Source organism: Sabethes cyaneus, chromosome 2 (genome assembly GCF_943734655.1).
Source record: "Sabethes cyaneus chromosome 2, idSabCyanKW18_F2, whole genome shotgun sequence".
Taxonomy (NCBI): Eukaryota; Metazoa; Arthropoda; class Insecta; order Diptera; family Culicidae; genus Sabethes; species Sabethes cyaneus.
This window is the reverse complement of record NC_071354.1, coordinates 58,735,519-58,749,348: the sequence shown is the minus strand read 5'-3', so window position 1 is coordinate 58,749,348 and position 13,830 is coordinate 58,735,519. Positions and strand designations below refer to the sequence as shown.

General features: G+C 42.3%; 1 protein-coding gene across 1 annotated transcript in view; it reads left to right on the top strand.

Moving 5' to 3' along the window:
• LOC128734894 (protein O-mannosyl-transferase TMTC1-like) overlaps positions 1-13,830 on the top strand; it is a 182,061-nt gene that overhangs the window by 158,580 nt on the left and 9,651 nt on the right. The window contains exon 9 of the mRNA XM_053829291.1: positions 5,230-5,429. Coding sequence (XP_053685266.1) covers positions 5,230-5,429 — 200 coding nt within the window. The remainder of the gene's footprint in view (positions 1-5,229; positions 5,430-13,830) is intronic.

Here is a 13,830-nt window from a genome sequence, read left to right as displayed (position 1 = left end):
CAATTTCCAAAGCAATTTTTTTGTTTGAAACAAAAATTCTGTTTATGAAAATATATTCGCTGTGTTCAGATTGGCAAGAAGAATGCAGTATTTACATTTGTATAAACAGAATCCCGCTTTTGTGCCCAATAACTGCTTCCGAAATTTGGCTTTCCGACGAAAAGTTTATGACTGCTAGTTTCCCGTTAAGAGCAAACCGTGATTTCTTACATGTGGAATGAGATCGCGGATAATCGCTTTATTTTCTTGGATGTGGCTATGTTTGATGCTCTTAAATGCTACACAATATTGAATTAGCTTGTTTTACACCAAAATAAGAGCTGTCTTCAATCGCATCAATCATCCCTTATTGCTTGACAAAATATCACGAGTGGGTGTTTCGCAACAATTTGTCATATGATTACGTTCGTATTTGTGCGACAGAGTGTTAACAAGTAAAACTTGGCTCGAAGGTATCGTCCCCGTTCACGAATCAATCTGGTATGCGCAAGGCAGTATCTTAGGACCACTTTTGTTCATTTTATTCTTTAACGACGGCGGAGGTCCTTGAAAGAGGCTGCAGGCTGGTTTATGCTAACGATTTTAAAATCGACATGAAGATTCGTTGCATCGAGGATTGTCATCGCTTTCAACTTCTTTTGGATACGCTTGTAAATTGGTGAAAATTGAATAACTTGACTATCAGTGTCTCTGAATGCTTGAGCATGTGAATGACCATAGTGTAATTCTCGATCCGAAAGTTTCGAAAGTTTCGATCGTCTCAAAATCTCGATAATCTCAAAAGCGGCTCGCCAGTTGGGATTGATTGCAAAAATTGGACGAGATTTTAAAAGCAACAACTCTATTGTAATCTCCGAATTGAATGAGTGCAGAAGAGGTACACAAGATTGGCCCTGCTTAGTTTATCTTGGCACGATTTGGAAAATCTAATGTTACACGGCAAGATTGACTGCAATTACTTTCATTGGTGAATTTTCGCGCAGTACAAAGGACCTTGTGGTCATCATCACTGCTGACTAGCAGCTTTCACCGCATTGAATTTGGCTGCAACGAACGGATTGCGTCGAGTACGTTTAGTTGAGTTGAGCAATACGAACCTTTGCGTAAATTTAAACGAATGAGTACAAGCTCTACCCAGCTAGCATTTTCATATGTATATAAACGATTAAAATCATTATAAAGTACAGATATACATGCCAATAAATCGTATTTGATGCGCCAAATTGCCATATCCGTACTATTTTGGAGGCGACATAAAGTCAGTCCACAATTATGGATCACGCGCAATTTTGGGTCGTTTTACCTTTAGCTGCTAATTTCCATTTAAATATCACCTAATAATTGATCCAACTATTAGTGCTACTTATGAGTAACAATTTTGTCAATCAAGTAGTATTAAATTCTTACATTAATCGGCAGTTAAAGTGAAATTGACCCATAATTGAGTATGACCTATGACTGTGGACTGACTGTACGTGATTAGGAATAATTTTAAGCGTTACGACTATATAATTATTTATATACGATAATATCCGATTAAGCACGACTCGCTTCGTGCTCCTATACAATTTTGTGCTAAAAGTCATAAGTCTGTCAGTTATTATCTATATATACGAAAGATAACCAACTTGGGACCACTTTATCAAGCTTTAGTTACGACTTCGAATTTCTTAAAAGATATTTACGATAATTTTCGTACATTTATATACGAGTTGGTTCTAGCTGGGTAGTTTATTATAGCTTCGTTCATTAAGACTGACAAGTCAAATGAATTGTCAAATAAAGAAAATAAAGTTCAATTTTAAGTCCGATTTAATTCTATTCGATTTAGTTCGATTTCAATAGCAATTTTAAATTCAAGTATAATTTCAAATCAAATTTCATATCCATTTCAAATCTAATTTTAAGTGAAATTTCAAGTTCAATTTATAGTCCTACTTCCACTGGAAGTTTATCGTAAAGCTTTTATTCTGAATTGGTTCAAACTTAAGCCAATTTCGTGCCAATTTCGTGCCAATCTGGTCCCAATTTCAAATCCAATTTGAGTCTAATATCAAATCTAATTTCAAGTCCAATTTTATGTGTCACTTCTAATGAAATAGGACCAATTTCAATTAAAAATGGAAGCCTTGATCCAGGTCCAATTTGTATTTCAATTTAAAGTTGTCGTCGTCGTCAGCAGCCCAGCAGCCCAAGGTGGCTCGTGCTGTTTCAAACACCCATCTTCATTCAACTCGATCTTGGGCATCCTTACGACGTGTCCGGTCCACTGTTGCCTCCCAACTTTCGCCAGATGCTCGATGGGAATCTCTCCATAATGGGCTCCATAAAGAACTACTGGTTTAATAAGGGTTTTGTACATTGTCAGCTTCGTACGACGGCGTATGCTTCCTCATCGTAGCGCTTAGCAAAGGGAAAACGCTGTCTCAACCCTCGCCGCGTTTCAAAATGAGTCGAGTTTCAAATGAGTGTCCCCGGGATGCACACGAAACACATCACTCATTCCAATGTAGGTCTGATCAGTTGCGTCAGTTTATCTGTAAAACCGTGTTCTTGCATCATGCGCCATAGCTGATCTCGACCGACTGCATCGTACGCTGCTTTGAAATCAATAAAGATTTGATGCGTGGGCACGTTGTACTCCCGACATTTCTGCAAGATCTGTCGGATAGTAAAAATCTGGTTCGTAGATGCGCGAGCCCCCATGAAACCCGCCTGCTAATTCCCTACGAAACTATTGCTATTGGTGTCTGCCAGTATAACAAGATCTGGGAGACTACATTGTAGACGGCGTTACTCAGCGTTATACCGCGACAGTTGCGGCAGTCAAGCCGGTCACCCTTTCTGTAGATGGGACAAACCACTAAATCTGGGAAATAACCTAGTGTAGAGCCGTTATCAGCATTTCTCGGCCAAGTTTGTAAAGCTCTGCTTTTTTGGTCTTCAGTAACCCTATTTCTCATTTGATTCCCTGGAGATCAGGTGCTATGACATTTCTATCTTGCATGGGCACTCCCAGATGATGTTGGCCTGACAAGCCAGTCGTCGTATGTTCGAATCTCGGCTGGGAGAGGCTATTAGAGTCAATAGGATCGTAGCAAATGGCCCTGCAATTGTCCTGTACTCTAATAGCTGGCTGCGAAGTCTGTCGAACAAAAAAACAGAAGGTCAAGTTTCGATAACGATAATGTAGCACCTAGGATTTGCTTTGCTTTGCTTTGGGCACTCCTAGGTTAACTTACGTTCCGCCTCCTTTTGCAACTTCGTCATTGAGGTGTTCATCGAAGAACTGCTACCACCTGTCGACCACCTCGCACCTCAATTCAAAATCTTTTTCCCAATTTAATTTGAGGTCAGGTTTCATGTCTAGGTTGGCCCAAATTTAGGTCTAAATTCATACCAATTTCAAATGTAAATTCATGTAAATTGATTGCCTAAAAATAAACCCGCTATCCTAGGTTTATTGTTCTAGGCCAAAAGAAGCTTCTGAAAGGTTGGTGTCCCACCTTCGGTTTAGGTTTGGGCACAGCAGTGCCTACGAATGGTTAATATGATCAGTCATCTTTAAGAACAACACAACAAGAAGTGCTTGGTTCGTTTGCGCTTTCGAACAAAATCTAAATAAGGACAAAACCTTAAACCTCATCTAAAAATACAGACTGGTATAAAAAAACCCGCACTGCTGCTTAGCTATAGCAAAATCCCCAGCAAACACTAATTCCGCTCATAACGTCGTAACCGGCTCCGGAAATACGATGTGAAAAGGGCTATCAATATCCAATTTGCAGCGACGTGCTGCAGTCTCGGGTCCCCCTTTTTCGGCACGCTCGCTCTGCTGCTGCTAACTAGCATCTCATTTCTGCAGCCCAGTTTGTACTTGCATGATTTATGAGCGACGAAAATCCACCTTCAACTCGGCGTTGTGGTGCGTTTTTTTTGCCCGCCTGTCTAGTACCTAGCGCCGGCAAAATTGAAGCATAAAAATAAAACTTGTTATGCACTCGAACTACGTAGCTGTTAGGTACCGAGTTTAGTTAAGTCTGAGAAAGGCGGTGGCTAACCGCTTCGCCGCCGTGGCAGTGTGCCATGTAAGCCCTCGAGCGCTGCGAGCAGTTCCGTACGCAAGAAGCATTTCCGTGGGTTTACCCCGTTCTGTGCAACGGTAAGTAGTGAACCGGAGAAAGTTTATGCTTCACGTAAAGTGGATATAAGCATAAAGTTTCAACGGAGGTTCTCCAAGGGGCTCTGGTTTCTGGAGTAATCCACCAGAGCTGCATCTGCCGTGTAGATTTCAGCGATACTGAAGCTTAACAAATAGGCAAGGCCCCCGAGTAGTGAGGTAGTTGGTGCATAATTGAGTACAGTACCTGTTTATCCGTCAATAGCTTACATGCATGCGTGAATATTGACTGTAGCATCAAGTGACGCTACTATTTTTACAGTCTATAAATTTTAAACCGTACAAACAGAATGTTGAATCTTGGCTATTATCCTTACAAATACCTAAGCTGTCCTTATTACGACACTGTGATATGTCGGCAACAGCACAACCTCGTTGTTGCTGAACGGATAAAGTTAAATATGGAAAGAGCTAATCCATGACGCAGCCTTTGTTTGAGGTTTCAACTTCAATCATAAACAATGAGTAACTACTGTACTCTAGTCGTACGCTAGAGTTACTACTGCTAACTTGCGAATGTAGATTTTCATGGAAAGAAAAAACAGATTGGGAAATTCATATTCACCTTTTAAGGTAAGCATCGACTATAACATTTCGTAAAAACATTATAAACTATGGTTCTGAACGCTTTTAAATTACTTCAGTTTGCAAGCATTTTTGTTAAAATAATTTAGTAAGGAAAATGAAGAGAACCTCAAACAGAATATGCCAGAGTGATATTGTAATCCTTCAACTATTCCGTTAGTGTTTTACCGTCTCTGTAGAACTGATGTAATTATACGACTGAATGATTTCAATCAAACTCACCAGAACCCTAAGTGGAGCCTTTCATTTTACACCGCGTAAATTGTGGTTTTCGTAATAACATCCATTTTAAATGTTCCGACTCACAGTATTGACCATTCGCTTCCGAAATGATATCACTTCTAATCACGAGTTTGTTTTCTATTCTCATTTGTCTATCATCGCCGTGCAATACTCCTGCGGATGCAAATTGAATTGGAACCTACCTTCCTACCAACCGACTGCTTGTTGTCGGACACACACAGGAAAGCAAACCGAACCGCGGACGCCGTTCGCATGCTGGAGCGCTGCATCACGCTGGAACCACTATCGACGGCGGCGTACCTGGAGCTGGTGAAGCTGTACAGCGGGACCAAGGTTGGCCAGTTGCTACGACGTGTCGTCCTGCTGAGCCCGTACGATGCCGATCTGCGCCGGCATTACGGGGATTGGCTCGCGGAGCAGAGTAAGTTATGTTAGAATTAGTTTGCCTCCGACACGGTGTCTCTCCGTCGTCGTCGTCGTCCGTATCGGCTCCGCTAGTGAGTGTAAGTGTGTGCATGTGTGTGTGTGTGGGGCTGTGTGCCGATGAGTATCCGCGTGAATAATTGGAATCTCCACTGATGGACAGCGGATAGCAGGATACATTTGCGCCAACAAGGTTCCATCGATGAATGCGGTTATATCATTAAGCTGCGCAAAAACTAATCTCTTAATGGGATATCGGAGCGATTGCCAGTGGTAGCACGGAATGGATGAATTTTCAGTTATCAAATAGAAATACTCATTTGATCATTTAGATTAGGACTCAATCGGACTCAGGCACTGGTCGGTGTTATCGAGTTTATAGTAATGGACATTTTAATGACTGCATCTCGTGTGTCCTTAAGAGGATTAAATTACTTTCGTATTATAAATAATTCAAATAATTTGCAGCTTACCATTTCTCGAACCTGGTAGCACTTAATATATAATTTCTATTTTAATTGACTCTCAAGCGAAATAAAAATTTCAGCAGAAATTCATTATTTGCCACATCACTGGTTATCACTTTTATATGTTTAGACAGTTTATTTCACAAAGTAAGTGCAAAACGAAATATAAAATTGCGATGATATTTTTCATGAATTTGAATAGATTTCTGACAAATTCTCCTTCAAAAGATATTCCACAATATCAGTGATCTAATCAATACGTAAAACATTGCTCTTGTCAAAGGGAAATTATAAATTTATAAATGATAAATTATGTATAATTTCAAAATCTTACTTACTGAAAACAATAATTGAATGTTAATGCCTTAAAAATTGCTATCATATACAGTCAGTACACAATTGTGGATCATTTTCTTCCAATTTTGCATGAATTGTTACTCACAGCAAGCACTAATAATTTGATCAATGATTAGGTGGTATTTGAACGGAAATTGGCAGCTAAAACTAATATGACCAACAATTGTGTATGACCCATGATTGTCTATTGACAGTATAACTAATCCTGCAAAATTTGAAACATATGAAACATGATGCAACATATAATACGTGAAAAGCAGCTTGTGCTGGTAGGATTTTATTTAATTAGAATTATTCCAAATGTTGGCGTGCTCAGGATTCGGACAGTCAGGCATATCTGACTATTTGTCAATTTCAAATAATACGATTTAGGGGCTCAGAATGCCCATTCATAAAAGGCAGTGAGTTAGGCTTTTCTAAGCTAACAATAAAACATCTGTATCGGTTACATGCATAAAGTTTAACAATAGACACCATCGACAAGTTCATTTTTTTTTTGTTAGATTTTACAGTCACTTTAAAAGCTTGGGTATTCGTTACTTCTGCGCGGTTGAGATTTGAGCCCGGGTCCTTCACTTAGCCCGGAATATTGTTTTCTAAAAAAAAGGTCTGTGAAAATATTCTATCTGAAGTTTATCCAAACTTTATTCCCGTTGTTTGAATCACCGTGCGATTATAATTGAGGACTTTCTTGAAATTTTTCGGTGAATAAATAACTCATTTATGTATCACGAAAATCCTCAAGTTTATCCAAACTACCGAATCAATTCATATGTTTTTAGCAGCAGCTTGTTTTTGTTCTTAATTTGTTTGCTAAGTTTCATAAAGATCACGTTTGTGGTTCAAATGTTATTCAAAAATAAAAGGTTTTAGATTTGAATTTTCTAGGCTCATCAGTCATTAAAAAACAAACGAAATTTAACTTTGTTTAACTTCCTAACATTAAATTATATATTTTCCAAAAGACTGCAAAGGAAAGGGTACACGAATAGCTATGTAAGGACACTACCAAAAGTTTGTTTGTAGAGAATGTATTAATCTAAATATGAAATTATATGTATTTAGTGTACCCTTTTTTTTGTAGTCCTTTGAAAAAGACATAATATAATATTGAAATGTCAGGACAAAGTTAAATTTCGTGTTTTTTTGTTAATTTTTCTAATGGCTGATGAGTCGAGAAAACCAAAGTCTAAACCATTAACAGTCGCCGACGAAACCCAAGTTTACAGTCGATAACAACGTCAAACATAAATATTAGTTTCAATGGAAGCGCGTGATACAGAATACTGAAACGAAGGAGAGTAAAATAAGGCGCTATTCCAGTACCTTTACAAATTTTTCTTTTCTATTGCGATAGACGGGAGTTTTTTTCTTTATTTATAAGACTTTTAGCCATGGGTTGGCTCGTCTCAGAGGTAGACGGGAATTTGTCAAAGTTATTATACAGGTTTAGAATGAAAGGTCTATAAATTTTATAAAATTTAGTAAAGAAAAGACAAAGAGATAGAAAGGAGCAGCATTGATAGCAAAGCCTAGAACTTGACCTTCTGTTTTTATACGACAGCCAGCTGTTAGAGTGCAGAACAATTGCAGGGCCAGTTGCTACGATCCTATTGACTCTAACAGCCTCTCCCAGTCGAGATTCGAACATACGGCGACTGGCTTATTAGGCCAGCGTCATACCTCGAGGCCAAATGGGAGGCCAAGAGTAATATAAAGATAGAGAAAGAGAAAAGATATAGACCGAGAGACAAAACATAGATATCGAATGAGAAAAGATAGAGAACGAGACAAAAAAAAATAGAAATCGAGATATAAAAGATAAAGATCAATAAAGATTCAGAGGGATTCAGAGAAAAAGTTCCAGAGGGAATCTGAAAGTGAAGGGATTCAGAGACAGAGATCCAGTGGAATCCAAAAGGATCTAGAGAGATCCAAACCGATCCAGACACAGAAATTCAGAGGAATCCAGAAGGTTCCAGATACAGAGATCCAGGAATCCAGCAGGTTCCAGAGACAGAGATCCAGAGAAAGAGATCCAGAGGGATGCAGGGACATAGATCCACAGAGGGATGCAGAGACAGAGAGCTACAGGGATCCGGAGACAGAGATCCGGAAGGATCCAGAGACAGAGATCTGGAGGGATACAGAAGGGCCCAGAGGCAGAGATCCAGAGAGATCCAATGAGATCCAGAGATAGAGATGGAGAGGAATCCAAAAGGTTTCAGAGACAACAATCCAGTGGGATCCAGAGACAGAGATCCAGAGCGATCCAGAGATAGCAATCCAGAGATATCCAGAGACTGAGGACCAGAGGGATCCAGAGACAGAGACCCACGGAGATCCAGAGACAGACATCCAAAGAAATCCGGAGATAGAGATTTAGAGGGGTCCAAAGGGATCCAGAGGCAGAGATCCAGTGTGATTCAGAGGAACCCAGAAACAGATCCAGAGGGATCCAGGGATAGAAATCCAGAGGGATCCAGAGAAAGAGATCCACAGAGATGCAGGGATGCATAGACAGAAAGCCACAGGGATCCAGAGACAGAGATTTGGAAGGATCCAGAGGGATCCAGAAGGGCCCAGAGACAAAGATCCAGAAAGATCCAAAGGGATCCAGAGGAATCCAGAAGGCTTCAGAGACAGAGATTTGGAAGAATTCAGAGACAGATCCAGAAGGGCCCAGAGACAAAGATCCAGAAAGATCTAGAGGGATCCAGACACAGAGATCCAGTGCGACCCAGATATAGCAATCCAGAGGGATCCTGAGGCTGAACCAGAAGGATCCAGAGACAGAGACCCACAGAGATCCACAGAAATCCGAAGATAGAGATTCAGAGGGATCCAAAAGGATCCAGAGACAGAGATCCAGAGGGATTCAGAGGGACCCAGAGACAGAGATCCAGAGGGATCCAAAGGGATCCAAAGTCAGAGATTCAGAAGGATCAAGTAGAATCCAAAGATGGAGATCCAGGAATCCAGAAGGTTTCAGAGACAGAGAGCCAGAACGATCCAGAGATTGCAATCCAGAGGGATCCAGAGACTGAGAACCAGAGGGATCCAGAAACAAACGTCCATAGAGACCCACAGAGATCCAGAGACAGAGATCCAAAGAAATCCGGAGATAGAGATTCAGAGAGATCCAAAGGGATCCAGAGACAGACATCCAGAGGGATTTAGAGGAACCCAGAGACAGAAATCCAGAGGATTTCAAAGGGATACAAAGTCAGAGGATCAGAATAATCCAGAGACAGATATCCACAGCGATCCACAGAAATCCGAAGATAGGGTTTCAGAGGGATCCAAAAGGATCCAGAGACAGAGGTTCAGAGGGATTCAGAGGGACCCAGAGACAGAAATCCAGAGGATTCCAAAGGGATCCAAAGTCAGAGATCCAGAGGGATCAAGTAGAATCCAAAGATAGAGATCCAGGAATCCAGGAGGTTCCAGAGAAAGAGATCCAGAGGAATCCAGAAGGATCCAGAGACAGAGATCCAGAGGAATCCAGAGATTGCAATCCAGAAGGATCAAAAGACAGAGATCCAAAGGGATCCAGATACAGAGATCCAGAGGAATCCAGAAGGTTTCAGAGACAGAGATCCGGAGGGGTCCAGAATAATCCAGAGGCAGATATTCACAGCGATCCAGAGACTGAGAACCAGAGGGATCCAGAGATAGACATCCACAGAGATCCAGAGACAGAGATTTACAGAAATCCATAGCCACAAGTATCCATCCAAGAAATCCATTCATATATATAGATCCCTCTGGATCCCTTTGGACCCCTCTGAGTCTCTATCTATGGATTTCAGTAAATCTCTGTCTCTTCTAGATCTCTGTGGATATCTATCGCTGCATCCCTCTGGTTCTCTGTCTTTAGCTTATTCTGGAGCAGATATGTCGAGCAATGTCTCGGTAAGCAGGACAGTAACATGGCAACCGTTCTCACTTCCAGCTAAAAGGAATAGATTTATTGTCCGTAATCCTCGCACGTTTTAGCAGTAAACAGAGCCCGACAACTTCACTTTCAAATGCATATCGTCACTCAACAATAAAGCAATGAGCTTCGGTTTCAGCACCGCTTCGCCTCCAATCTAGCTATGGTCAGCGTCATTGAAACTGGCTCCTCTTCATCACGACTGTCGGATCTAACTTTTCATTTGTACTTTTCTGTTAAATATCTAGAAGAAAGCCAGCAACTTTAAATGCAAATGAATCGAATTTGAGTAGCATTTCTTACAATACAACGGATATTATAATTAACCTAGGCAATATCGACAAATGGTGCATTACTTTTAGTCGTCGTCAATTGAAACAGATTAGAATATGGTCAATTTGGTTTTCTATTCGTTGGTCTGGTGATCTCCAGGTGGCCTTGCGCAAAGATATCCACAAGGCCACCTGGAGATCACCAGACCAACGAATAGAAAACCAAATTGACCATATTCTAATCGACGGTAAATTCTTCACTGATGTTATAAACGTTCGCACCTACCGCAGTGCGAATATAGATTCGGATCATTTCCTAGTTGCAGTTTGCATGCGCTCAAAACTCTCGACGGTGCATAACACGCGTCGAAGTCGTACGCCGCGACCCAACATCGAGCAGCTACGAGTCACCGGAGTTGCCCAGGAATACGCGCGGCAGCTGGAAGCAGCGCTACCAACGTAAGAGCAACTTGGCGCAGCAACTCTTGAAGATGGTTGGAAAGGCATTAAGACCGCCATCGGTAGCACTGCACTAGCCGCACTAGGTACAATGAATCCGAACCGAAGAAACGATTGGTTCGACGGCGAATGCGAGCAATTAGTGCAGGAGAAGAATGCAGCACGTGCGAGGATGCTGCAACACCGTACCAGGGCGAATGTGAATCGATATAAACAAGCACGGAACAGGCAAAACTCGGTCTTCCGGAGGAAAAAGCGCAAACAGGAAGATCGGGATCGCGGAGCGATGGAGGAACTGTACCGTGCTAACGATAAACGGAGGTTCTACGAGAAGTTAAACCGCTCGCGCAAAGGCCATGTGCCGCAGGCCGATATGTGTCGAGACTCAGACGGTAATCTTCTCACGAACGAACGTGAGGTGATCGAGAGGTGGAAGCAGTATTATGACGAGCACCTTAACAGCGATGTAGCTGAACATGGAGGTGACGATATGACAATAGATCTTGGAGCACGTGCAGAAGACGACCGAATACCAGCCCCTGACCTCCAGGAGGTAGCAGAAGAGATCGGTCGGCTGAAGAACAATAAAGCGGCTGGGGCTGATCAGCTACCCGGCGAGCTGCTGAAATACGGTGGTGACGCACTGGCTAGAGCGCTGCACTGGGTCATTGTCAAGATTTGGGAGGATGAGCTACTACCGGAGGAGTGGACGGAAGGCATCGTGTGTCCGATCTACAAAAAGGGCGACAAGTTGGATTGTTGCAATTACCGCGCAATCACACTGTTGAACGCCGCCTACAAGGTACTCTCCCAACTTTTATGTCGTCGACTATCACCATTTGCAAAGGAGTTCGTGGGGCAATATCAAGCGGGATTCATGGGTGCCCGTGCCACCACGGACCAGATTTTCGCGCTTCGGCAAGTGTTGCAGAAATGTCGCGAATACAACGTGCCCACGCATCATTTATTCATCGACTTCAAATCGGCGTACGACACGATCGATCTGATGGCAGATTATGCACTACTACGGATTTCCGGATAAACTAACGCGATTGGTCAAGGCGACGATGGATCGAGTAATGTGTGTTGTTCGAGTATCAGGGGCAGTCTCGAGTCCCTTTGGATCTCGAAGAGGGTTACGGCAAGGTGATGGGCTTTCATGTTTGCTGTTCAACATCGCTTTGGAGGGTGTGATAAGAAGAGCGGGTATAGACACGAGTGGCACGATATTCACGAAGTCCGTCCAGCTTCTTGGTTTCGCTGACGACGTTGACATCATTACACGTACCTTTGAGAGGATGGCGGAAACGTACATCGGACTGAAAGCTGAAGCCAAACGGATAGGACTTGTCATTAATGTATCGAAAACAAAATACATGAAAGGAAGAGGTTCTAAAGAAGTGAATGCTGACCTCCCTCCCCGGATTCATTTAGACGGTGATGAAATCGAGGTGGTAGAAGAGTTCGTGTATCTGGGCTCACTGGTTACCGCAGACAACGACACCAGCAGAGAAATACAAAGACGCATTATGGCAGGAAATCGTGCCTACTTTGGACTCCGTAGGACGCTGCGATCGAACAAAATTCGCCACCGCACGAAGTTAACAATCTACAAGACGCTCATTAGACCGGTAGTCCTTTACGGCCATGAGACATGGACTATACTCGTGGAGGACCAACGCGCCCTTAGTGTTTTCGAACGGAAGGTGTTGCGCACCATCTACGGCGGAGTGCAGATGGAAGACGGAACGTGGAGGAGGCGAATGAACCATGAATTGCATCAGCTGCTTAGGGAACCACCCATCGCTGCCACCGCAAAAATCGGTCGCCTGCGATGGGCTGGGCATGTCGTGAGGATGTCGGACGACTGCCCGGTTAAAAAAGTTCTCAATAACGATCCGGCTGGAACGAGACGGCGGGGCGCGCAGCGAGCAAGATGGATCGATCAAGTGGAAGGCGACCTGCGGACCCTACGTAGACTACGTGGCTGGCGAACTGCGGCCATGGACCGAGTAGAATGGAGACGACTTCTTCGTACAGCAGAGGAAACCACGGCCTGGAGCTGATTAAGTAAGTAAGTAGCAATTGAAACAGCCACCAACTTCAACTGAAGCTTGCTTGAAACGTTCTGTTTTACAAATGAAACAAGTCGCTTCATGTATGAAGCGAAGATAAGAGAAAGTCAGCTTCATTTATTTGTTTCGACGATGCCGGGCACGTGTGTTGAATATCTTCTACGGTACTTGTGGGCTTGTGGCAAAAGGTTCATTATTAGCTATTGCGGGTTTAAAGTATACGGTGGTCAGCTACATACGATACCAAAGAGTCTGCAGGTTCCACGAGGAAGGATATCGTCCCAGGAACCATTACTACGAACAGAGAAAATTTCAAAAAACAGAAACGTACGGTTATAGTATTTCATGCCTGAGGAAGTAAGCTGGAAACGTTTATTACCATCACCGAGCCCAGGAACGGAACGACTGCAGTTTCGTAGAGCAGCGATTATTAGCGTGAGCTAATGGTAAGCTTTCCCGATCGAGTGCGTTTCCAATTATCACCATCGCGCAATTTTCATTAACAATTGTAGTTCGGTTGGTTTTGTAATCTTTTCTTGGATCTTTGCTTCGTTTCTAACGAAAGTTGGATTGAATTCACATTGGATCATCCTAAAACAAGGAAAAATCGAAACAACTAGACAAGCAGCTAGCTACTTTATGCAGATGGCTACAGTGTTAGTTACTACCTTTATCAAATTATAAATGGCGACATGTTAAGACATAAATTAGACAAAATTGAAGTAACGTTCCTAATGGACCAGCACAAATTTACTAAAGTTAGAAAACTGAAATTATCGATGAGCGTGCGTCTTAATAGAATCTCAAATATGAGTACAACCATTTTTTACAT